This window comes from Lithobates pipiens, unplaced genomic scaffold, assembly GCF_037356315.1.
Source record: "Lithobates pipiens isolate NorthernLeopardFrog02 unplaced genomic scaffold, aLitPip1_a1.2 Scaffold_23, whole genome shotgun sequence".
Lineage (NCBI taxonomy): Eukaryota > Metazoa > Chordata > Amphibia > Anura > Ranidae > Lithobates > Lithobates pipiens.
The window spans coordinates 58,480,947-58,504,664 of record NW_027507785.1 but is presented as its reverse complement, the minus strand read 5'-3'; the positions used below and the strand labels follow the sequence as shown (position 1 = coordinate 58,504,664).

The following is a 23,718-nucleotide window of genomic DNA, read 5'->3' as shown; positions in this document are numbered from 1 at the left end:
GTTAAAACCAATCGTGAATGGAGCCATCACTGCTTCCTCCAGATGGTTTCCTGTAGCTGAAGACACCCTGTCCAGTATGTTGCTGGACACAACACCCACCTGTGATATATGTCCTCAACACCTCTGTGCGTAGAGACTATGCCCCCAGATGAGGAAGTCTGCCTGCCAACTGTCCACACTTGGATATAATTGATGGACAAGGCTGGAACCAGTAATTCTGCCTAGAACAGGATCCATATTGCCTCTCTTTCCACAGAGGCTTCTGGTTCCTCTCTGAAGGCCGATATACACCACTGCTGTGGCTCTGTCCAACTGAATTCTGAGCATATGACCCTCCAGCCAGGTTGTCCAGCATTTTCAAGGACAGCCAAATTGTCTGATGTTCTAGAATATTGATCAGGGGACTAGATTTCGCCAATGTTAAAGCCCCCCCTGCACCGACAAGGTGTCAAGGACTCCTCTAGTCCAACAGGCTGGCATCCAGTGTGAGAATCTTTCATGAGAACAGAAACAAATAAATAAAATTCCCTCTAAACAGCAGAGCAGGATTTCTGAGCAATAAGACAAGAGACAACCTGGTCTTCATTGGCAGGAGAATCGGTCTGTCCAGGGACTGGACCGACTTATTCCACAACACTGTGGACTATTTAAATCCTGTGATGTACGATTAGGGAATTAAAGGATTGTTGTTCATGGGTTTAGATATGCCTAAAGTTTATAAAGTATTTTTTCTTTTAAAACAAGCATGTTATGATTTGCCTGCTCTGTGCAGTGGAAACCCAATTCTCTTCTTGGGGTGCCACCATAGAAAGCTACTATTGTGGAGCACTTGCGGGCTCGATCCTGCGCTGTGCTGCCTGCGTGTATAGACTTAGTCAGGGAGGCTCAGTGCCACCCCCTCATCTCAGGATTTGACTGACAGCATTAAGAGCCAATATCTTCCGCTGCTCTCAGCAAAGCCTGTGAAAAGCAGGGAGAAGGCGAGCACCGATACGGAGTTGGATCGAGATTGAGCTGATCAGATTGAAGCATTTTAGGCCTTATTTCAGGGAATACATTGAAAAAGGGGAGAAAGTGTGTAGACTTTCCAAAAACACAAAATACTAACCAGCCCAAATAAAAAAAAAAAAAAAAAAAAAAACACACAACACACACCAGAAGAAGAAATCACATCCTTTTAAATTACATTTTATTCAGTGATGTCACAAGCTGTTCACAAGTCAAAAAATACATAAATGGACTTTCCTGGCTGTATTTTACATTTGCTGAAAAAGGAACCCCCGACATTCAATGTTTCCGGTAAGATAATCACCAGCATTTTGCCATTTGATCCTCAAAGACCAGATCTCCTTCGTTTCTCCAAAAAAGCGTTCAAGAACTGGATGGCAATTAAATACGGAGCCAGTACATAGCACTGCGGATACGGTTGTAGTCAGGAAGCTGCTCGATGGGACCTAGAATGGAGATTTGGAAATGGAATCAGAAGAGCACTCTTGGAAATAGCCTGTGTACATTATGGGTTAACATCAAGTTTGTATTTTTTATTTATTTTTTCTTAAACTTTTGAGTGAAGCGTGGATGTACTAGAGACTTTCATAATTGTATTGCTCTCCATGTCCCTGCTGGGAAGAATGACTCGCCCGGTTGTCTCCATTATCATACAGAGAGAATACTATAGGAAATCCAAAATTAACAGCTGTCAAGAAAAAAAAAAAGCCCTTCCTAATCCCCCAAGAGGCAATCCGATATTGCCTGGATCAACTTTACCTATAAAACTAAATACCCAGTTAGATTTTATACATTTAGGAAAGAATCCAGGCTTTTTTTTATTTATTTTTTTTAAATAATCTGAGCTGGACAGAACCACCTCTGGAGGGAGTCTACTCCATATTTTTACAGCTCTGAGGCTACATTCACAACTGATCGTTGCGTTTAAGCATTTGTGTTTAGCATTTTTAAAGTTTGAGCTTTGGTGTTTTTTAAATTGGCAAAAATTGGAAAAATTTTAGCAGTTTCATCCTTTGTTGCTGTTTTTCCAGATTTTTGCCCAGTTTTTTTTTTTTTTTTTACTTTTTTTTCTGTAAAGAGTTAAGGGCCAGGGGCCATTATTTTGTTTGTATAAAGCAGGGACATGCAATTAGCGGACCTCCAGCTGTTGCAAAACTAAAAATCATGCCTCTGCCTCTGGGTGTCATGCTTGTGGCTGTCAGACTCTTGCTATGCCTCATGGGACTTGTACTTCTGCAATAGCTGGGAGGGCCGCTAATTGCATATCACTGGTTTAGAGGATAGGGGGTAATATTGTTAGGATTAAGGGTTAGGGTTTTTATTTCAATTTTCATTTAATTATTGCATTTGAACAAACGCATAAAAGAAGAGAAAAACAAAACAAAAAAAACCAAACACCCCATACTACCCGATTCAAGCTACAAAAAAAAGCTCCAGAACTTTGAGCTTCAGGATTCAGAGAAAAAATAAAATTATATATATATATATATATATATATATATATATATATATATATATATATATATATATATATATATATATATATATATATATATATATATATATATATATATATATATATATAATATTTTATTTTACTTCCAACATTTTGGAGCTTCAAATTGATAGTTTCTAATATCATGGCTACCAACTGCCTACCAGGACACATCTTGTCCTCTCTTCACCCTGCATTGCCGTGTTTGCTTGCAAGGGTCTCGGACCACCTCCATGGTAAGCCAGCGGCACTGCTAGCTTAAGTGTCAGGGTCTTGGGAAAAACCGAGGAGGCACAGGAATTAGCTGCTAGGATTGCCCTTACAAAAATAATGAAAGAAAAAGAAAAAGAAAAAGAAAAAGAAAAAGAAACAATACCGGATGATGCCTGTATCATCCTGGATTTGGAACCGCCAACAAATGGTGGGCCAAACTAAAAACAAAAAGTTTGGATGGACTGACCTTTGGGACACACAGGCAGTCCCAACTATGGGAACCCTTTTGTTTCCATAATAAATTAAAGACTACCTACCTACTGCAGCTACAGCAGGACACTTGTCATATATGTACTTTGAGCAGACATCCCTCAATGTTTTAGTACTGATTGCCTGCCAAAAGAAAAGAAAAGCCATCAGCATTTGTCATCATTTATGTACATTACAAGAAAACTTTTTTTGGTACACAGAGGTAGTGGCAGAGAGACTGAGTACACTGTCATCATGTCTGCACTTGACGCTCAACCCAAGCAGGAAGCCTTGCAATTTTCTAAAGAGTTTGAAGTGAACCAGGCTGCTTGGTGAACCTCTACCAGAAAACAGAACTGCAAAATAAACATGGCGGCTTACATCAATCCTGGCGTTCCATTCCTCCAGAGAAACACGCTGGCCGTAAGCCAAGACTTGGCGCCCGATATCCTCACACACAGGGGTTGTGCCTTAGAAAGAAAAATCAGAACACTTGTACATGGCTCTTTTGATGCGCACATTTCTCTCTAACCAATCACATCTTACATACCATCTAGTTGGGCCAACAGAGCATGTTTCAGGGCCTTTTTTGCCTGGATCAGCTCGCCGTCTGTTGCGCTGGTGCAAATACGCATCCTGGAAGTCGAAAGTTTTGAATAATCTTTAGTATGGAGGACACATGCCTTGTTAGTGCACTCTGATATTCAGGATAAACTGTCATGATCATTAGGAATGAATTTACAAAAGTTTACAGTAGGAATTATTGAAGACAAATAAAATAAACAAAATTAGACTTTTAGGCTCCATTCACACCTGAGCGTTTCATATAGATCAAAAGGTCACCAATGTACAAAGCAGAAAAATGTCTGTAATCTGTATAAAAAGAAGCTCATGTACTTTTTTTTGACCTTCAGGTGTTTTGCTTCTGGCGAAAGAACGCTCAGATGTGAACAGAGGACATTTAAATGCATGGTATTTTGCTTGTTGGGCATTTGGAAATGTTTGAAATGGGCATTTTTAGCACGTAAAATGCTCCGATACGAATGCAGCCTTAGGCCTTGTGTCCAGTCACATGACAAGTCGCACAAGTATGAATAGAGCCTTAAGCTGCCTGACTTTGGAGTGCAACCTGGATGCGACTTGCCCCTCTGCAAAGTCGAACCCCCTGTTCCCACTTGAGGGCCATAGACTTCAATGTTAACCCTCAAAAGGTGCATGAAAGTTGCACCTGAATGTTATACAACTTTCGAGAGTTAACATTAAAGTCTATGGCCCTCAAGTTGCATGAAAGTCGGACCAGAGTAGTGCATGAACTACTTTGAAGTCGCAATGACTAATTCGCACATATGAATGTTTTTTGTAAAACGTGGGGTACAACAAGTCGCACAAGTTTGAATGGGGTCTTAAGTCCAGACAAAGCTTGTTTGACTGCACTTCTAAGGATCACAGCAGTACAGTTCATTTTGCACTCCCGTGACCCGTTTTAAGCAGAGGGGGGGCTGAAGTCCACTCTCTGCTGATGTCACAGAAGTCAGTGCATGCGTCATCATGACAATGGAAGAAGTCGGGATCCATCAGGTGCCTGGACTGACACCCGGCTCAGCCTTTTAGCGAGCCGCTGAGAGCCTGAGATGGCGGCTCTGCCCCCATCACAGCTCAGCTCTCCAGTGAGCGAGGAGGGAGCAGAGAGCTGTGACTGACAGTCTGCAGCTCTCTGCTCACAGAACTCTGAAGAACGAGTGATCGACGGTGTTCGATTGCTCAGTTCTCAGTGTAGAGGCACCAGGGAAAAAAAGATGCAGCATCCACCCATTCAAGTATGATTCTCAAAAAAAATAAAAAAAATTCCTTTACTTTTCTTTAAGGTCTTAGTCACAATTTGATATTTGTATGGGTGCGGGTCTACAAACTGTCTGTTCTGGGACCCAAACAGATGTCAAATTGGGAGCAGCGACTTTTCCAGTGTCTCAATGGACATGAATCTTCCATAAGGTTTTCCCCATCCAGATGGAAGTGGGAACAGAGGTACCGTAGTGCACCCATGTACGCACATGCTTTTCCTTAGTGTGGGGGGGGGGGGGGGAGGCTAGAGCCAATATCAGATTTTTATTCTTCTGCACCTGAGGGACAGATTTTCCCTCACTTCCTGTCTGGGGAAAGCATTATCAGCATGACAGGTAGTGAAGGAAGGAAGGAAGGAAGGAAGGAAGGAAGGAAGGAAGGAAGGAAAGAAGGAAAGAAGGAAAGAAGGAAAGAAGGAAAGAAGGAAAGAAGGAAAGAAGGAAAGAAGGAAAGAAAGAAGGAAAGAAAGAAAGAAAGAAAGAAAGAAAGAAAGAAAAGAACACTTTCTGGCGACACACCAGACAGGGGTTCTAATCCTTCCCCACTCCATTCAAAAGTAGAAAGGAATTTTATTTTGGTTTACATTACACCAACATCTGAGTGAAAAAGACCATACCAGCCAGATCTAGAAGAATGAAAGCCGGTAGCTTTGAGCTGCACACAAAGCCTTACTATCTCCGCTAGGAGTTTCTGTAGGAAGTGCCCTGTATGACTGAGGAAGTCTTTACCATACGATTCCTGTAGTGCAGTGTTTGCAAGAGGGAGGGAACCTGCTCACTTACCATTCTGCCTGAGCGACGTGCAGCGTGTCCTCAATATTGTGCTTGTCGCTAACGAAGTACATCCCCAGCAGCCCGGTGTCTGAGTAGCGGATGTTGAATGGCCGGAAGCTCTGGCAAAGGTTGAACTCTGCTGCAGCCCGACCCACATTGCTGGACAGGTTCTAAAAATAAAAAAAGGGAGAGAATTCAGTACAGAAAGAAAAGCAAACCTCAGATGATACGTTTATATACTGGCTCTATAATCTGAATTAACATAGACCTGAAATGCTGCGTTAGCTTAACTTGGGCAGTAACAAGTTTTCTAAAATCTGAACTGGAGCCTTCCCTTTAGTCTTGCGGTTATACAGGCTTGTCTTGTGTAAAGAAATGGCTTACTCCAATTTCATCGCACACTACACTATTCATTAGAAACTGCAACATGTCATATAAAGCCTGCATCGTTTCCTGGTTGCAGGACATCTAACATCATCTAAGCCCATTTTATCCCCAATATGACTAGCCCCTTGTCTACGCCTTTTAATCACTGGATTTTAGTGCTTTCCATTTTGGAGGCTTGGCATCAGATGTGAGCATTACCGTGGGCGGTCTGCATGTAAATACAGTCTGCCTAGAATGCCCACTCCTACAGACCGATATCCAATAATCAAGGCAGGGTCATAATTTAAGGGGTCAGCAATTTTTCCACTAAAGGGCAGGATTCAGTTTACGCAAAATGTATGGAGGGCCGCATTCACCTGCTAATAAAATGGAGAATAATAAGATAAATTGTACGCGCTCGTGGAATGGTGACAAACTACATTACTTGAAAATCTCCATAGGGGAAGCTTTTAAAATTTCTACAGGTTACCAGTTTAGAGTTAGAGGACTTTTGCTAGAATTACTGCTCTAACAATCACAGTGATAACTCATGTGTGGTTTGAACGCTTTACATTTGTGACTTACGTATGCGCTCACTTCTGTGCATGACCACAGAGGGATGGGGCGCGTTTTTTTCCTCTTATTTTTACACCGTCATCAGAAAAAGTAAAATAAATAAAAAAGATCACTTTATTGCTGTCAGAAGGAATTCCTTGTGACAGTAATAAGTAGGGTGTGATGCGTGAAGCTGCAGGCATCACCCGGTACAACCCCTTCAAGCAGAGGCTGCATATTTGCGTATGGGCAGCATTAAGGAGTTAAAAAGTCTGCGGGCCGGGTGCCCGTGAATTCATCACATGCATCCATAGGTTGCCAATCCCCATCATAAATCCTCCCAAGAGCCAGCCCACTGCTTGCCTCAGGGCTAATGGCTCCAGACAGGAGTACTATGGCAGATTTCAACTAGGACAACAGTCACCAACAATAGGGACAGAGTTAAGTATTCAAAAGTACTGGTATTAAAGTGGTTGTAAACCCTTACAACCAACTTTGACCTACAGGTAAGCCTAGATTAAGGCTTACCTGTAGTTTCAAGAAATATCTCCTAAACCTACACGGTTTAGGAGATATTTGCCGAAAGACAGACACCGCTGTCTACGGCGCATGCGCCGTAGACAGCGGCGCACAGGCGCATTGAGCGCGCCGCGGTCAACGGCGATATGCCGCGAGTGGCGGCTCCCGTGCACATGCGCGGGAGTGACATCGCGGCTTCACCAAATGACAGCGCCAGAGCAGCGAGACCCACCAAGAAGATGGATGCGCCGGACTACAGGGGACAGTGGTGACTTTTCTGGCTCCTGTGTCAGGTAAGTGACACATAATGGGGTGGTAGTATGCGATGCATAGTAGTCAATTATGCTTTAACTTTGCAGGGAATGAAAGAGGAAGTAAACCAATCAGGGTTTACTTCCTCTTTTAAGTATTCAAAAGTACTGCCTCCTTGTGCCAATTAAATTACAAATTCCACAGGGTTACAAAGATTTCACTACTGATCAACAGGTAATAAAACTATTACTGGGGAGGGGGGATTCTGGAAAACAAACACGGCCGTGTTTAATGCTAGTAACAGACAGCAGCATTTGTCCTTTCCCCATTAGTTCTTGGGAGTTTTTAAACAAATCCTTTGCATATCACTGCCAAGAACAGTCTGCATAATACATTTCTTGTATTTGATATTTCATAAACTAATTTATTCAAAGGACAGATTACACCTCACAAAAAAAAGGTACTTTATGTTTAGTCTTACCTTGCCTCCGCCATAAGTAACATCATAGCTGCCAATAATAGTATTGGCCAAAGCCAAGGACACGTTATCGTTGCTGTTCCACCCAGGCCCTTCTACAGCAATAGCAACGTGAGCCAGAGGTAGTTCGTCATTGCGGGCAGCAAGCTGAAAGGAGAAGAAAAAAAGGTAAAAAAAATGGAGGACATGAACACACAAGTTTTAGTCTTTATTATACACATGCAGATCTGTACATTGGCTCCAACAGTAGCTGGAAAGCCAAACACTCGAGGGCCATTCAGCCTATGGGGTTGATTTACTAAAAGTGCAAAATCTGATGCAGATCTGCATAGAAACCAATTGGCTTTCATTTTTGTTCCCGTGTTAAAGCTTAAATGAACAAGCTGAAGGGAGAATCTGATTGGCCATCATGCAGAGCTGCACCACATTTTGCACTCTCCAGTTTTAGAAAATCAACCCCAATACGTTTTAACATGTTACACAATGGATGCCCAGAGGTATCAAAACAACAGCCGCCCCCTATAGAAGTCAATGCAAGCCACTCCAAAGTCAACCCAAAGTAGTACAGGAGCCCTTTTTCTAAGTCGGAGTGACTTGAATCGCCCCTAGCAGAACAGTTACATTGCAATGCATTGGAGAGCGACTTGTCAGGTGGCCAAGTTACCTGACAGGTCATTCCTGCGTGACCTGGCACCAACAGTCCCCCCACACGGGTGGAACATTAGGGTGGAACTTTAGTATAAAAAAAAAAAAAAAAAAGTCCTGCTAGATCACTTAAGCCTGGCCCATTTTGCAGATATAGCCATGTACACCATGAAAAATAAGTGCCTATACTGTTTAGCATCCAGTAATTCAGTGTCACTCTGCACATGCTCAGTTGTGCCGTAAATATAGAGGCCAATCTGATGACAGCCTAAAAGATTTACTGCTGCTTAGGGGCTCCCGGTTTCAGCAAAATGGCAGCCTCCAGCAAGAAGAAACATGAGCAATGCTGGAGGCAAATTACAATAGACACAGATTCTGGTAGCATAATTGTTAATGTGAAATGTTCAATGCTAAAGAACTTTTTTTTTTATGATCATGTCATTATGGATAAAAATTCAGCTTTAAAACGCACTTGAAAGAAAAAAAAAGAAAAAAAAAAAAAAAAAGAAGTGCAGACAGTCAGCATTGTGATAACAAGCGGCTTGCTTGGCTGCATCAGTTATCACAAGGGGCGGGACTGGACATTCCCCCCACTCAGGCTCTGTCCCACCAGGACAAAAAGGAAAAAAAAAAAAAAAAAAAAAAAAAAAGTAGTATATGTTTGGGGGTTTTAAAGTGGTTCTGCACCTTTAAAAAAAATATTAAAAGCCAGCAGCTACAAATATTGCAGCTGCTGACTTAATAAATTGACACTTACCTGTCCCAGGGTCCAGCGATGTCGGCAGCAGATGACGAGCGATCGCTCGTCTCTCCGCTGCCCCCACCGCCATCCTCTGTCAGGGAATCGGGAAGTGAAGCATGGCGGCTTCACTACCCGGTTCCCTACTGCGCATGCGCGAGTCGCGCTGCGCGTCTCTGCTGGTCCCGGGAACTGTGTGTTTCCCAGAACAAAAAGGGGGGGGGGGGGGGGGCAGGGCATCTGCAGCGGTCTTGTCCCGGAAGTGGGTGCAGATACCTGGATTATCCAGGTAACTGCACCCCCCTGAAAGGTGCCGAATGTGGCACCGGAGGGTGGGAGGATCAGATGAGCGAAACTTCCACTTCAGGGTGGAGGACCGCTTTAAAGTAATTTTCTAGAAAAAACAAAACAGTTTTTAAACTTGTAAGCAACAAGTGTCAGAAAAAGGTCTGGTCTTAAAGTGGTTAAAAAACAAAAACGGCACTTAGCCATTTTTGTCCCCCCCCCCCCCCTAAAGAACCCACCTTGCACAGATGTACACTTACCTCAATATGATGACCACGGTTCCACTGTCCAGTTACATGCAGCAGTACCTGGCCTGGCTATGCCTGCACATTATAGCTCCACAGATTTCTATGGAGCGGTGCCCTGAGGCCAAAGGCAATCAGCATTGGTCTCATAGTAGTCTGAGGCTCTAATGCAAAGGCACAAGTAGGGCAGTAAAGACTTGCACCATGCATTTCTAGAGCGGAAAGGTGGATTAGGTTAGATCAGGGAAAGGGGGCAAAGAAAATAAATAAATAAATATATAGAATATGTACATGCACTTCTCCTTTCATGCCATGCATAAGTGTGAATGGTCCCCAAAAAGCCTTATTACAGGAGGTGTCCCAAAGCAAGTCAGGCGTCATGCACATTTGTAAAGTAAACCACTTTTGTTAGGGCCTGTGTTTCAAAAAAATAAAAATAAAAAAAAGGGTTCACTCAAGGTAGTCTCCAATGTATCTACTGACTCGCCAAAAGAGGGTGGTGCTCCCGGAGCCAATAAGTAGCACAATAAAAAAAAAAATATATATATATATATATATATATATATATATATATATATATATATATATATATATATATATATATATATATATATATATATATATATATATATATATATATATATATATATATATATATATATAATAAAAAGGGGGGTATGATGGAGTCAAAGGGGCTCTGCTGTCGTTTCCTCCATGGAGCCCCTTTGAGTCCCCATTATGCTCCCCTTTTTCCCAACACCACAAGCCCCCCCATGTGCTGGCAGTTTTTTGGGAGTTTTTTGTTTAAATTACAGTAAAAGGAATAACGATGCTTTTAGAAATGGGGTCCTAAGAGTTGGGAGTCTGGAGAATTCTGTACAACTAAAAGTTTTTCTTACGGCGCTTCCAGTAAACCTGCACGGGGCCAGCACAGGAATAGCGTCTCTCTCATACTCTGTGGACAAACCGCTGAAGTGTCGCTGAGCGAGCTCACACAGCTCCTGGTGGTGAATTCCTGATGAGAGAGAAAAGATTTTATAAGTCGTTTGGCCGCCTTCACTAGATGATCACGTTGTAGGTCTATTGTTGGAAAAACAAGTCACATTCAGCAACATTATTGCCCTCTGTTGCACAAAGCGCTTACATCCAACTGTTAGGTCACTATAAGACACTGCAATAACGTAGGGGTTGGCGGGACAAACAGCGGGTCGGCAGGGAACCAATTATCTGACATAACTGAAGTGTCACACATCAGCGGTGCTCTTCAGGGGAATGGAGATTCAACCCAGTGCCACCAGAAAAGGTAAAGTATTCCAATCTTTGATATGCTGAAATTTATTGTTTAGGGACAGGGTTGCTTTAAAAACGTGTCCATTCCCAAAGCATATAAACAGTAGTGTCTTCATGGACTGCTCCGATACCCACATTTCAGCTTCTTCTCCAAAGTCAGCAGCTAAGCCCTCATCTCCAGCGGTGACACATGACTAAGAGGAAAAGATGGAGGCACGTTTGAAGTGCCGGTAGTGATAAACCGCTTTTATTCTGGGAGCTGAAGCTACTTAAAAATTTATAACAATATTATAATATATATATATATAATTTGCCGGCGTACAAGGCGGCTGGGCATATAAGACGACCCCCTACTTTTCAATTTAAAAAGTTGGTATTGTGCTGTACTCACTGTATAAGACGACCCCCTTGTGCAGGAATTCCGTATGTTCAGAAACTAAGTTGGCGCCGGGTAACATGCTGTCTCACAGTATACATATAGTATACCGCCCTGAGCCAATCACGGAAAGCTATGCATTCTATTATTGCATACAGTGCCTGCTCGGATTGGCAGAGGCTGTTACATCAGCCCGCGCCTCTGACTTTCACAGCCAATCCGAGCAGGCTGCAGAGGTTGTTACTCCAATCCGAGCAGGCGCTGTATTCATTAATAGAATACATCGCTCGCCGGGATTGGCTCAGCGGTGTATATTGAATGTATACAGTATTACCGCACACTCGGCGAGTATTCGGCTTTATATTCGGCGTATAAGACGACCCCAGCTTTTTGCTCATTTTTTTTTTTTTTACTGTAAAAGGTAGTCTTATACGCCAGCAAATACGAGATATATATATATTTTTTTTTTTACGTGAGTGGCGAGGTCCCCCAGAATTTTTGCCCCCGCTGCCAAGTCATTCACAAAGCGCAGTGCGCTATGCACAGTAGGGAACCGGCTTTGAAGCTGCAAGGCTTCACTGCCACTTTTCCCTTACAGGCAATGGCAATACCACCTAACAGCCAATGGAAACATAGGCTGGGTTGCCGAGCCTGCTGGATTCTAGGACAAGTAAATGTCCTAATGTTACATCAGCAGCTACCGTATTTGTAGCTGCTGGACCTCCTCTGTGCAGCGAATATAAAATGTTGGATTGATTATGAAAAAAAAAAAAAAAAAAAAAAAAACATTTATATATATAATATATATATATATATATATATATATATATATATATATATATATATATATATATATATATATATATATATATATATATATATATATATATATATATATATATATATATATATATATATATATATATATATATATATATATATATATATATATATATATATATATATATATCTCAAACCCAGATAAGCTGGAGGCTAATGGAATTCATGGAAATATACATTAAAACCTTGGTTTGATAGCGTTTGGCAAGACAAGCAAAATTTTTGAGAAGAGAGGCGCCTCCAAGCGTAGCAATACAGTTACATTTAATGAAGGTACAACATTTATCAACTCATACGGTTGATTATTAAAACAGGCATATCTACTATAAGTATGCAGGCATCCAGGGTAAAGCTGTCCACATAGACTGTCCTCTGCAGAATCATCGACGTCACCCCTTCCAAGCTGCGCTCCAAGCCTCGCTTTCATAAATCGCTTTACTGCAGGGTAGTCAGCGCGGTCATGATTGCAGACTGACAGTGGTGAGGAGGATGGTATATGTGGACAGCTTTACCCCGGATTTTCCTGCATACTTAGATGTGCCAGTTTTAATCACCAACCATCTGAGTTGCTAAATGTTGTACCTTCATTAAATGTAACCAGATTGCTACACTTAGAGGCGCCTCTCTTCTCTTATACTCTGTAGCTCCTGCTGGATTTTTCTTCCAATCCCCTTGTGGAGGCTTCCATTTGTGGATGGACATTTTATGGTTACATAACTCGTCACATTGCTATAATTAATAAACTGAAAGAAGTGCTTTGGATTACAAGCATGTTTCCGGAATGAATTATGCTCGCAATCCAAGGGTTTACTGTAAAAGGCATTACAAATAAATTTAAAGTTTACCAGTATTACGCATTATATTTAAAATTATATCAAAAAAAATAAAATAAATAAAACTCAGCCTTCAGTACTATAAGACATCTATATTCCCCTCCACCCTTCATGTCTGTCTCCTAGTTAAATATACCATGTATATCTTACTTCTGGAGAGATAGTATTTAAGCCCTTATAGTAATGATTATCTGCTGTTTTTGTACTATAAAAAAAGCTTAATTTTAGATTTTTTAACCCCATCATGACAGGTGATCAAAAAAAAATAAAAAAAAATAAAAACGCATTTTGCTGCTAAATCTTATGCTTGCCTTACACGTATCAATTTTTGAATCAGAATATTCAAATAAAAATTCTATGTACATTCATTGAATGAATGCAATTCATGACATTCTGCCCGAAAAGGTGTTCGATTGAGAAGTTTCCTATTCTGCTCCTACGAATTTTCCCATCACTGTGGTAGAAAACGATCGATTTGACCATACTAACAATTAGAAAATCAAGCGAATTTTCTTTTTTTTTTTTTAAACAATTTCTTAGGGTGCCTTCACACAGACGGTCCGGTCCGCCCGGCAGACCCCGCTTTGCTCAGCAGGTGATCAATCCGCTGATCACAGGTCCATCTCCGCTCACTGTGCAGAGACAGACCTGTCAGAGCGGATGAAAACGGACCACCTGTGTTTTCATCCAATCTGCCAGACGGATGGAATAAATAAATAAATAAATAAATAAATAAATGTCACCATCTGTCTGGATTTCACAGACAGGATCGGATAGCAACAGACATGTAACTGCTGACATCTGCCACTCCATAGGTGTGAATGGAGCATCCGATCAGGTCCCGTGCAAAAGGGGCCTTAGGAAATTTTTTGTCTGAAAATATGCAAAGTGTTTTCAGGCATTTTTACTTAGGAGTAAAAAATGTGATCCAAGTCTGATGATATGATGATTATGTAACCCTTACAGGTCTTGTCCTTCACCCAGCCTGTAACTGATGGTGAAAGGAGAAGCAGCAGATTTATAAACTCATCTCTATCATTCTCCTCCTTATCTGCATGCCATTTGTTAGCACGTGAGCACTGCAGAACTGGCTCCTTGTTCCGCATCTCCCCCCTCAGTCTGATCACTGCTCTACACAAGTTGTGAAAGGCCAATAAGCCAAATTCAGGTACTTTTGATACTACTTGCATTAAAAAAACATTTAATGATTTATTAGAGCTTCATTAAATGTCTGCTTTTTACATACGCCTGGAGATTAGCTACAATATGCAGGCATGTTATTGTAAAAACCATTACCTCCAGCTGCTGCCAGCACCATGCGTGGTCCCTTGTAATGGAGATTGATGTATTCAAGAAGATCAGCTCGTGTAAGTCTCCTATAAAAATATTTAACATTTTAAGTAATCAAAATACATAATATAAAAAGATTGTCACAAAAACATTTATTGTAACCAGGATGTGCTGTAAGCACATAGTAAGTTTAAATAGCCAAACTGAAAAAACATTAAACCAACACCCCACACAAACACAAAAAGGCGTTTCCCTCCAACTAAAATGATGTGAAATCTAAACTGTTTCTTAAAAAAAAAAAAAGAAAAAAAAAAAAGCTTTTGATTTACCTACCTTTTTCATGTCCACTTCTTGATTCCCCTGAAGGCAGTAGGGACACAGATGTCCCCTGGGATAGCAACTGCACTAGTGCCTTCAGGCCTGATTCACACCTATGCATTTTTAGTGGTTTTTGCTTTTTTCAGATTTGCACTACAGTCCATTTAACATGGTTTCCTATGGAACACGTTCTGTAGTGCAAATCTGCTAAATGCACTAAAAATGCATAGGTGTGAATCAGGCCTTAGAGAGATCTTTCTACTGCACATGCGTGCAATGAAGCAAATGACGCCATCTCATGTGCTGTACAGCATAAATCCCTTTCCTGCTGCCTCCCAGCAATAGGTTCTAAATGCCAGGAGAGGTGGGCATTCCAATCACATGACCGCTGTGATGAGCTGTCACATAATCGGAAATCTCTGAGTTTACAAGTATGCTTCGGGAGCTTTCCGGTACTCGCCGGTCTCTGTGCTGGGTACACGCTCTCAGCACAGAATGAGGTTTACATTGATTACTTGTCGTTAAAGCCCACCCACCAGGGGGTGGCATATATGCTTACGGCCGGAAGAGGTTAAACTCTTCACGAGATCCCAGGATAAAAGCTTTTTTTTTTTTTTTTTTAAACTAGATAAGTTCAACAGCAAAAGTTCAAGACGAGGCACATGATGTCAAGCGTTTCATTTTGTGCATGCACTAAAGTTTTAAAAATGGTGGTGCAGGGACACCGACTGCCCAGAGGCAGTCTAAAAGGGGATCCACAAGGAGACTCGGCGTGGACAAAGGCAAAAATGTACTTATTTATATACAAATGTATTTATTATTGAGTGTGTGAGTGTTCCTCTGAGGAGAGAGAACGCTCAAACATTACAAAAAGTTTGTATTATATTTCAGAACAAACCTGTTTGGTTGGAGATGCAGTTTACTACACAACCACCAGGGTGCAGATCGGCAAGCTTTAATGTGGAAAGGCAGAAGACTGAGCAGCCACTCACCTGGCATTTTCTGAAGTTCCCAGAACACTTTTGCTGAGAGGAGTGCCCTGATAACCTGTTGCATGCAGGTAATCAAATGTCACATCTTGCAGGTTGTTCTCAATTTCCTGCATCTCCTGCACCAGGACTTGTCTGGCCTTCTCCACCTGAGCATCCTCCAGACTGTTATTCTGAACCACGTCAGCCAGGATCTCCACCGCTGAAAAAAATAAAGAAAGAGATAGATATAAAAAAAAATTGTATAACCTTAGTACTTCTAAAAGCTCTGTTGACCTTTGTATAACTATTAAAAATGTATAGTACATTTTTTTTTACTACACTCTGGGAAGGGTTAAAACACCTATTTATTTTGTCATGTCTGAACTACAACAGCGTTAATCAGCGACCCCTGCAACTACAAGTCTGTAGGATTCTTGTTTATGCATTCACAGCAATCTGTGAATGAAGTGGCTTTAGGAGAAAGAAAAAAAAAAAAAACAAAAAAAAAGAAAGACTCCACCTGCTGTCACAGGGAGGGGGCGGACTGGGCAGGGAGGAGGGGCAGGAGCTGGGTGGAACAAGCAACATGCTCAAAAAAAAAAAATTAAAAGGTGAACTTGGCCTTTAAGCACGCTTTACAGCCAGACAGGCGATACACGTACTTCCTGATTAAGCATACAAGCTTTATTGGACGTTGCAGATGTTTCCCTAGGTCGTTTCATCAGGGAATGACATTGTTACGCCCCTGACGAAACGTCAGCAATGTGACACTACTGCAAGCTGGGACACGACGGCCATCTTTCTGGTGGGGAGAGGCTGTATATACACAGAGTTTTTTGGTCTTTTTTATTTGTCAGCAATGTGAGTGCAATTCCAATAGTTTTTATCTAAATACATACTGTCATGATGTACTGCGCAATGAGGTTTATCTCCATGGGATGACTACCGCTGGAGTGTAATTGTGAACAAGGAGAGTTATATCCAGGTTTACTGCATCCACTATGGAGATTGATGGGCTTCCTTATTACCCGAGTTTACTTTATATATGCTGATGTAACCTTTGTTATGAGAGTCCACTACATGGGGTAAGCGGCTGTATTGTTGGGTGTTGGTGACGGGTCTTCCTATTCCCTGCCTAGCACAGATTGAACTACCATTGAACATCTGTTTCTGGATTGTCCTTTTTTGGACTGTGTCTCTGACAATCAGGAACAGAATGTTACAGAACTAGTTCTTGTTCCAATAGAGCAGAAGTTATAGTAGGTTTACAAGCAGAAGTTATTTTTACAGACAAGCAATAAAGTGCCAGATTAAACACACAGTTCTCACCTTTAGGAAGATCCTTGGACAGGGCTTTAATGTAGATGGCAGTCTGCTCACGTGTGGTGTATGTGCTTAGATGGGCACCAATGCTCTCCACTTCTTGCTCCAGTGCATCCTGGGGACGCTTCTTGGTACCCTGGGGATTTAAAAATAAATAACACATGATGCAATTTTCAATTTGCAGAATGAGCAGCACACAGTGTAAACAGCTCATGTGCTGCACTGTTATTTTCAGAAAATTGAGAGAACTCTATAGGCTGCCAATGCCAACCTTCAAAATAATATCCAATTGGCTGAATCTGGCTTCAGTGCAAGTATGCACCATGTTGGGTCAGAGAGAAATCAGGGGGGTGGTGGTACAGATTGGTATCTGTAAACATTTTTTTCAAGCTGCAGTTTTATATAATCTGCTGTAAACGCTTTGTTACATAGTCTTTACTTCAAAAATGTGAGCCTTAAATAACATTGAATCTACAAAAATAAAAGCAAACTGTAAATAGAATTTTAAAAGTCTTGATATTCTAACAGTTTTAATGCCATGTTATGTAAAAACCCATGTAGATTATCTCACCTTAAATGCCAGATGTTCAATAAAGTATGCAGCACCGTTATTTTTTGGAGATTCATAGCGACTGCCAGCTCCGATCCATACACCAACCTAAAAGACATTATGGATAAGTACTAAAAAGTAGTTGTAACAGCCAAAAAAAAAAAAAAAAAAATTAATGATACTGTTCCTTTAACCACCTCAGCTCCGGAAGATTTTACCCCCTTCCTGACCAAAGCATTTTTTGCGATTCAGCACTGCTGCGCTTTAACTGACAATTGCACGGTCGTGTGACATGGCTCCCAAACAAAATTGATATCCTCCCCCCCACAAATAGATCTTTCTTTTGGTGGTATTTGATCACCTCTGCGGTTTTTATTTTTTGCGCTATAAAAAAACAGCATGCTTTTTTACTTTTTGCTATAATAAATATCCCCAAAAAAGATTTATAAAAATCACAATAAGCGTTTGGTTTGACACATTTTTGAGACCATTGGCATCAACACAGCGATCAATGCTAAAAAATTGCATCGACAATTGCAGACATACCCCACCTTTAAAGCGGGAGTCCGCCAGGAGTTCCGCCGTTTTTTTTTTTTTTAAAAAGCCAGCAGCTACAAATCCTGCAGCTGCTGACTTTTAAAATAAGGACACTTACCCGCCCAGCGCGCCCGCGATGTCGGCACCCGAAGCCGATCTCTCGATCGTCTCTCGGGTGCTGCCGCCGCCGCCATCTTGGGTATGGGAATCAGGAAGTGGAGCCTTTCGGCTTCATTTCCCGGTTCCCTATTGCGCATGCGCGAGCCGCGCTGCGCAATACGGATGGTCCCCGCTGCCTCTGGGATCTGTGTGTTTCCCAGCAGGCAGCGGGGGACTTTCGGAAAGGGGCGTAGATCTACGCCCCTTTCCGCAGAGAGCTATCCCGGAAGTGGGTGCAGATACCTGTACTGTACAGGTACCTGCACCCCCCTCCCCCCTGAAAGGTGCCAATTGTGGCGCCGGAGGGGGGGGGGGGGGGGGAGGATTCCAATGAGCGGAAGGTCCACTTTAGGGTGGACCTCCGCTTTAAGTACACAATGGGGTTTATTTACTAAAGCTGGAAAGTCCAAATTCAGGCTCACTTCTGCATAAAAACCAATGAGCTTCCAGGTTTTATTACCAAAGCATAATTGAACAAGCCGGGGTTAGAAGCTCATTGGTTTCTATTCAGAAGTGAGCCTGATTTTGCACTGTCCAGCTTTAGTAAATAAACTCCATCGTGTTCTTTCAAAGTGGGGTATGCCTGTACCATACGTTTCATTGTACGTTACTTTTATCTCCAATAAACCATGTTGGTTGGCCTGCGCCATGTGGAGCTTCCTTTTTTCCTTCATGTGCAAGCACCGATGACAACCCTCTGATTACCACCCATTTTTTCTGTATTGATCCTTTTGCTGTTTCCATGGCACCATCGTCTTGGGACCATCAGCCAACATCGAGTTTATTGGAGTTACAGTCGTCGTGTTACCATCATCTTATCATTGGGAACCCAGCACTACAAGCGCATTAGACGCACTGCTGTATGGTATGTGCATCCACCTGGTGTGGTAAGAGTACCCATACTCACATCTGAATATATATTTTTTTGGGATGTTTATTAGTGCATTCCTGACCCATCTTGACCACAAGTTTGAGTTTCAGTTGAAGATTGAAGAACGTTTTTAATTTATTGGACACTATACATGTGAACATTTGGTTATCAGTCTATTGTAGTTCATCACAACTATTCCATATTATTTTGGGGTATGTCCTTTAGAGCTGGACGATTTTCTCAAAAAAAATAAATAAATAAATAAATCATAAAATAAAAATACTAATCTGCGATTATAAAAAAAAAAAAAAAAAAAAAAAAAAAAAAAAAACCTCGATTTGAATAATTTTTTTTTTGATGGACACCACGCCGGTCCTGAGGAGCTGCGGTCAGAAGTTTTTAGACGAGGCCTCACGGACTATGGCAAAGACGCGGCCTCGCCTAAAAACTCCTGCCCGCAACTCCTCAGGACTGGGGAGGAGGGAGGAGGGAGGAGGGAGGAGGAGAAAGAAGAAGAAGAAAGGAGGATAAAGAAGAAGAAAGAAGAAGAAGAAAGGAGGAGAAGAAGAAGAAGAGAAAGGAGAAAGAAGAAAGAAGAAGAAGAAAGAAGAAGAAGAAAGAAGAAGAAGAAAGAAGAAGAAGAAAGAAGAAGAAGAAGAAAGAAGAAGAAGAAGAAAGAAGAAGAAGAAGAAAGAAGAAGAAGAAAGAAGAAGAAGAAGAAAGAAGAAGAAGAAGAAAGAAGAAGAAGAAGAAAGAAGAAGAAGAAGAAAGAAGAAGAAGAAAGAAGAAGAAGAAGAAAGAAGAAGAAGAAGAAAGAAGAAGAAGAAGAAAGAAGAAGAAGAAGAAAGAAGAAGAAGAAGAAAGAAGAAGAAGAAAGAAGAAGAAGAAGAAAGAAGAAGAAGAAGAAAGAAGAAGAAGAAGAAAGAAGAAGAAGAAGAAAGAAGAAGAAGAAAGAAGAAGAAGAAGAAAGAAGAAGAAGAAAGAAGAAGAAGAAAGAAGAAGAAGAAGAAAGAAGAAGAAGAAAGAAGAAGAAGAAAGAAGAAGAAGAAAGAAGAAGAATTGCTGAAATTTTAATTTTTTTCCCCAGCCCTAGTGTCCTTATGTCACATATATCCGTTTTTTGTTTATAGGTTATTTTGATTTGTGTCAGTCTAACCTCAGCTCATTTGAGGTGGCTTTGTTGCCATTTTCGCACCTAGTCACCTTTGTTAAGCGCCACACTAGTTCTTTGCCATAGCTCCCCCGACTGAAGCTTAGTCTTCTATATAAAACGGACAGGTGTTCTTTGCTACTTACTGTGCAGGTTGACTGGCTGGACTCTTCAGAGGCGACACGCAGCCCATTGTCCAGGGTGGTGATCTGAGTGTCGGGAATGTTACTTAAAGCTTGTGCGTAGGACACGGCACTACGGCTGCCCTTCAGACCCAACACGGAGGGCTGTAGAAAATACACAACATGCAAAAACATAAATACAAAACAAAAAGTAAACAATATCCCCCCCCCCCCCCCCCCCAGACACTATACTCGCTATTCCCCAGGACTGTGAAGACGTATGTGGGGTATTAATTAAACTGAAACAAAACGTTATCCTTGCCATGGATGAAGTGGGGAAGGGTTACAACCTCAAGTTTATTCCTGCCGCGTCCTTGTTGGGGAGATTTCCCTTTACTGTTGTGGTAATCACATGATAAGGAGAAGTTTACATACCAGCAAGATGGCAATAAAAACCTGACAGGGACTTTAACCCTGCCAGCCCTGATAGCACAGGAGCCATTGCCACCCTCCTGCACAGCTGAGGGGTGACTGCTGGTCCCTGTGCACCCCAAAACCTGAACAGTTAGTGTCTCCAATCTGAAAGCTGAGGAGATGCTGCTGGTCTCTGGAGCATCCCAATAGCTAAATAGTTACTGGTTACCCCCAGGCCAACAGTCAAGGAGCTACCACTGGCCCCTGTGCACCCCAATAGCTGAATATCTACTGCTGGCCCCAGCCTAAAGAGTGATAGCCAAGACTAGCACCGGCCCCTGACACCTCAGAAGCTGAATAGCTACTGCTGGCCTCAGTCCAAAAGCCAAGGAGCTTCCACTGGCCCCTGTGTGTATTGTAAAGGCTGACTGACTACTGGCCCCAGTTGCAAAGTCTATGGCGCTATTGCTGGTCTCTGCGCACCCCAAAAACTGAATAGGTACTTCTGGCCTGAGTCAGCCAGCCAAGGAGCTACCATAGGCCCTTGTGCATCCCTAGAGGCTGTAATAGTTACTGGCAGCCTCAGTCTGACAGCCATGGAGTTACTGACGGCCCCAGTGCACCCCAAAAGCTGAATAGGTACTGCTGGTCCAAGATGGAAAAAAATGAGGATCTACCACTGGGCCTGTGTGCTCCAAGAGCTCAATAGGTAGTGCTGGCCCCAATCCAATAGCTGAGGAGATACCATTGGCCCCTGTGTACCTCAAAGGCTCACCAGTTCCTGCCAGTGCCACTGCAACAACTGAGGAGCTACCGCCAGGCCCTGTGCACCCCAAAAGCTTGATAGTTAGTTTTCCCCAGTCCCAAACCTGCAGCAGCCTAAAAGTTCAGAACAGCAAAGGTGTTGGACTGGGGCCAGTCACCCGTTGCCCCTGGGCACACCCTCGAGCGTCGGGCGTCAGTCGCCCCTAGGCACGCCGCCCCCTTCGGGCACCAGTCGCCTGCAGACCCTGGGCACACCACCCCCTTCGAGTGCCAGTCGGCCACGTATCCTGGGCACACCACCCTTGGGCGCCAGTCCCAAGCAGACCCTGGGCCCACCGCCCACCTTTGGGCGCCAGTCACCCCTGGGCACACCACCCCCCATCAAGCGCCAGTCGCCCGTGGACCCTGGGCACACCACCCCCCATAAAGCGCCAGTCGCCCGTGGACCCTGGGCACACCACCCCCCATAAAGCGCCAGTCACCCGTGGACCCTGGGCACACCACCCCCCATAAAGCGCCAGTCGCCCGTGGACCCTGGGCACACCACCCCCCCATCAAGCGCCATTTGGCCGCAGTCCCCGGGACACACCGCCCCCTTCAAGCGCCAGTCGCCCACGGACCCTGGGCACACTACTCCCCTTGAGCGCCAGTCGCCCCGGTGCTCCTCCAGCCATTGGGTGACAGCAGGCCTTGTGCACCCCGACATCTGAGGGGACCCCCGTGTTCCGGCCCGATCTGACAACCTCTCCTCTGTAGGGGCTCCTCTGCTCTGTGGGGAGGAGGGGGTCCTCGCTTCTCCTCTGTAGGGGCCCCTCGCCTCTCCTCTGGTGTCCCCGGTCAGGGTGATCCGGTGCCCGGACTGGGTGACCTTCACACCTCCCCGGCCTCCCGCCTCCTCCTCCGGGCTCACAGTCCACACCGACACTTCCCGCCATCTCCTCCCTTTCCCCCGCACACCACGTGCTCCCCGTCTGCGGTCTCTCTACTCACCGATCGCCCGCTCAGCAGGGCTCTGGTCGCCGCTCCACCGGCTCGGCACACGGACGCCGCCATCTTTCAGGTGACAGTGAGACGGAGAGGCGCATGCGCGGAAAGATGATGGGACAACGCGCCTACAAATAAAAAGAGCGAACAGCGACGCGTAGAGGCTGGAGGGGGAACTGCAGCTGACCTTGTAGTGTGTAGAGGGGAAGCAGTTCCTCCTGAGTGTCCAGGGCCCATTCACAGAACATGTTAAACATGTAAAATTCATAATTGTTTTGCTAAAAAATTACTCAGAATCCCCAAATGTTATATATGTATATGTAGATGACATTTGGTACCAAATGTCACACGCACTGTAAATTTAGTTTTTGCCTCAGGACCTTACAGTACTGAGGGTTAATTGAGTAGATAAGCCTTAACATGATTGAAGAGTTGCCTGGTCATGTGGACGGTGAAGTGCACATGACAGACTAGAACCAGGCTTGGTTGGATGTTTTGGTATCGGCCCCCTCGGAGCCAATCAGCGGGAGCGCCGGGGCCCACTGAGGAGTCTGGGAAGGGGTACTTAAAGTGGTAGTATGGTCATTTTTTTTAACTTTTACCTACAGGAAAGCCTATAATAAGGCTTACCTGTAGGTAAAAAAAATATCTCCTAAACCTGTACGGTTTAGGAGATATTCCCCTCGGTATGCGCCGCTGACTGCAGCGGCGCATGCGCACAAGGGGGTTCTCTCCGTGAAAATCCGGCAGCGCTCGTGCGGCCGGACTGAAATCTCCCGCGCGCATGCGCGGGAGTGACGATATCGCGGCTCCGGCCACTCACAGCGCCGGAGCCGCGATACCCGGAAGAGACGCCGAGGGAGCCGACATGGATCGGGCCAGATGTCGGGGCCTCGTTCTAAGGTAAGTATTTCATAATGAGCTAGTATGCGGTGCATACTAGCTCATTATGCCTTTTGCTTTGCAGGTTTAAAAAAAAAAAAAAAAAAAAACATTGCGGGTTTACTACCGCTTTAAGCAGGTGTGGGTCACGTGTTCGGGGTTCCAGAGTTGTTCGTGAGACCCGTGTGGTCTGTCCTGGTTCCAGGACCGGGGTGGCCCCGTGAGGGGTTCCCGGTCACAGGGTGTTCGACATCCCGCAGCATGTTCCTGTCAGTGGCCCCTAATAGACCCGTGTGGTCTGGGGTAAGGATCCGTCTGTTCCCGAGTCTCGGAACCGGCTGGTCCGAGGCGCTGTAACTGAGGGAGGATTCAAGGTGTC

At 43.6% G+C, this 23,718-nt stretch overlaps 1 protein-coding gene across 1 annotated transcript; it reads right to left on the bottom strand.

Annotated features, from left to right (window-relative positions):
- Positions 1 to 1,172: 1,172 nt before the first annotated feature.
- UQCRC1 (ubiquinol-cytochrome c reductase core protein 1) lies at positions 1,173 to 22,618 on the bottom strand. The gene is made up of 13 exons (XM_077451697.1): positions 22,464 to 22,618; positions 20,319 to 20,459; positions 17,477 to 17,563; positions 16,912 to 17,041; positions 15,604 to 15,802; positions 14,300 to 14,379; positions 10,564 to 10,679; positions 7,754 to 7,897; positions 5,590 to 5,750; positions 3,516 to 3,601; positions 3,347 to 3,435; positions 3,034 to 3,109; positions 1,173 to 1,454 (listed from the first exon to the last, which is right to left on the bottom strand). The coding sequence occupies exons 1-13, from the start codon at positions 22,524 to 22,526 to the stop codon at positions 1,390 to 1,392; spliced, it is 1,437 nt and encodes a 478-aa protein (XP_077307823.1). The 5' UTR covers positions 22,527 to 22,618; the 3' UTR covers positions 1,173 to 1,389.
- Between the last annotated feature and the right edge of the window lie 1,100 nt (positions 22,619 to 23,718).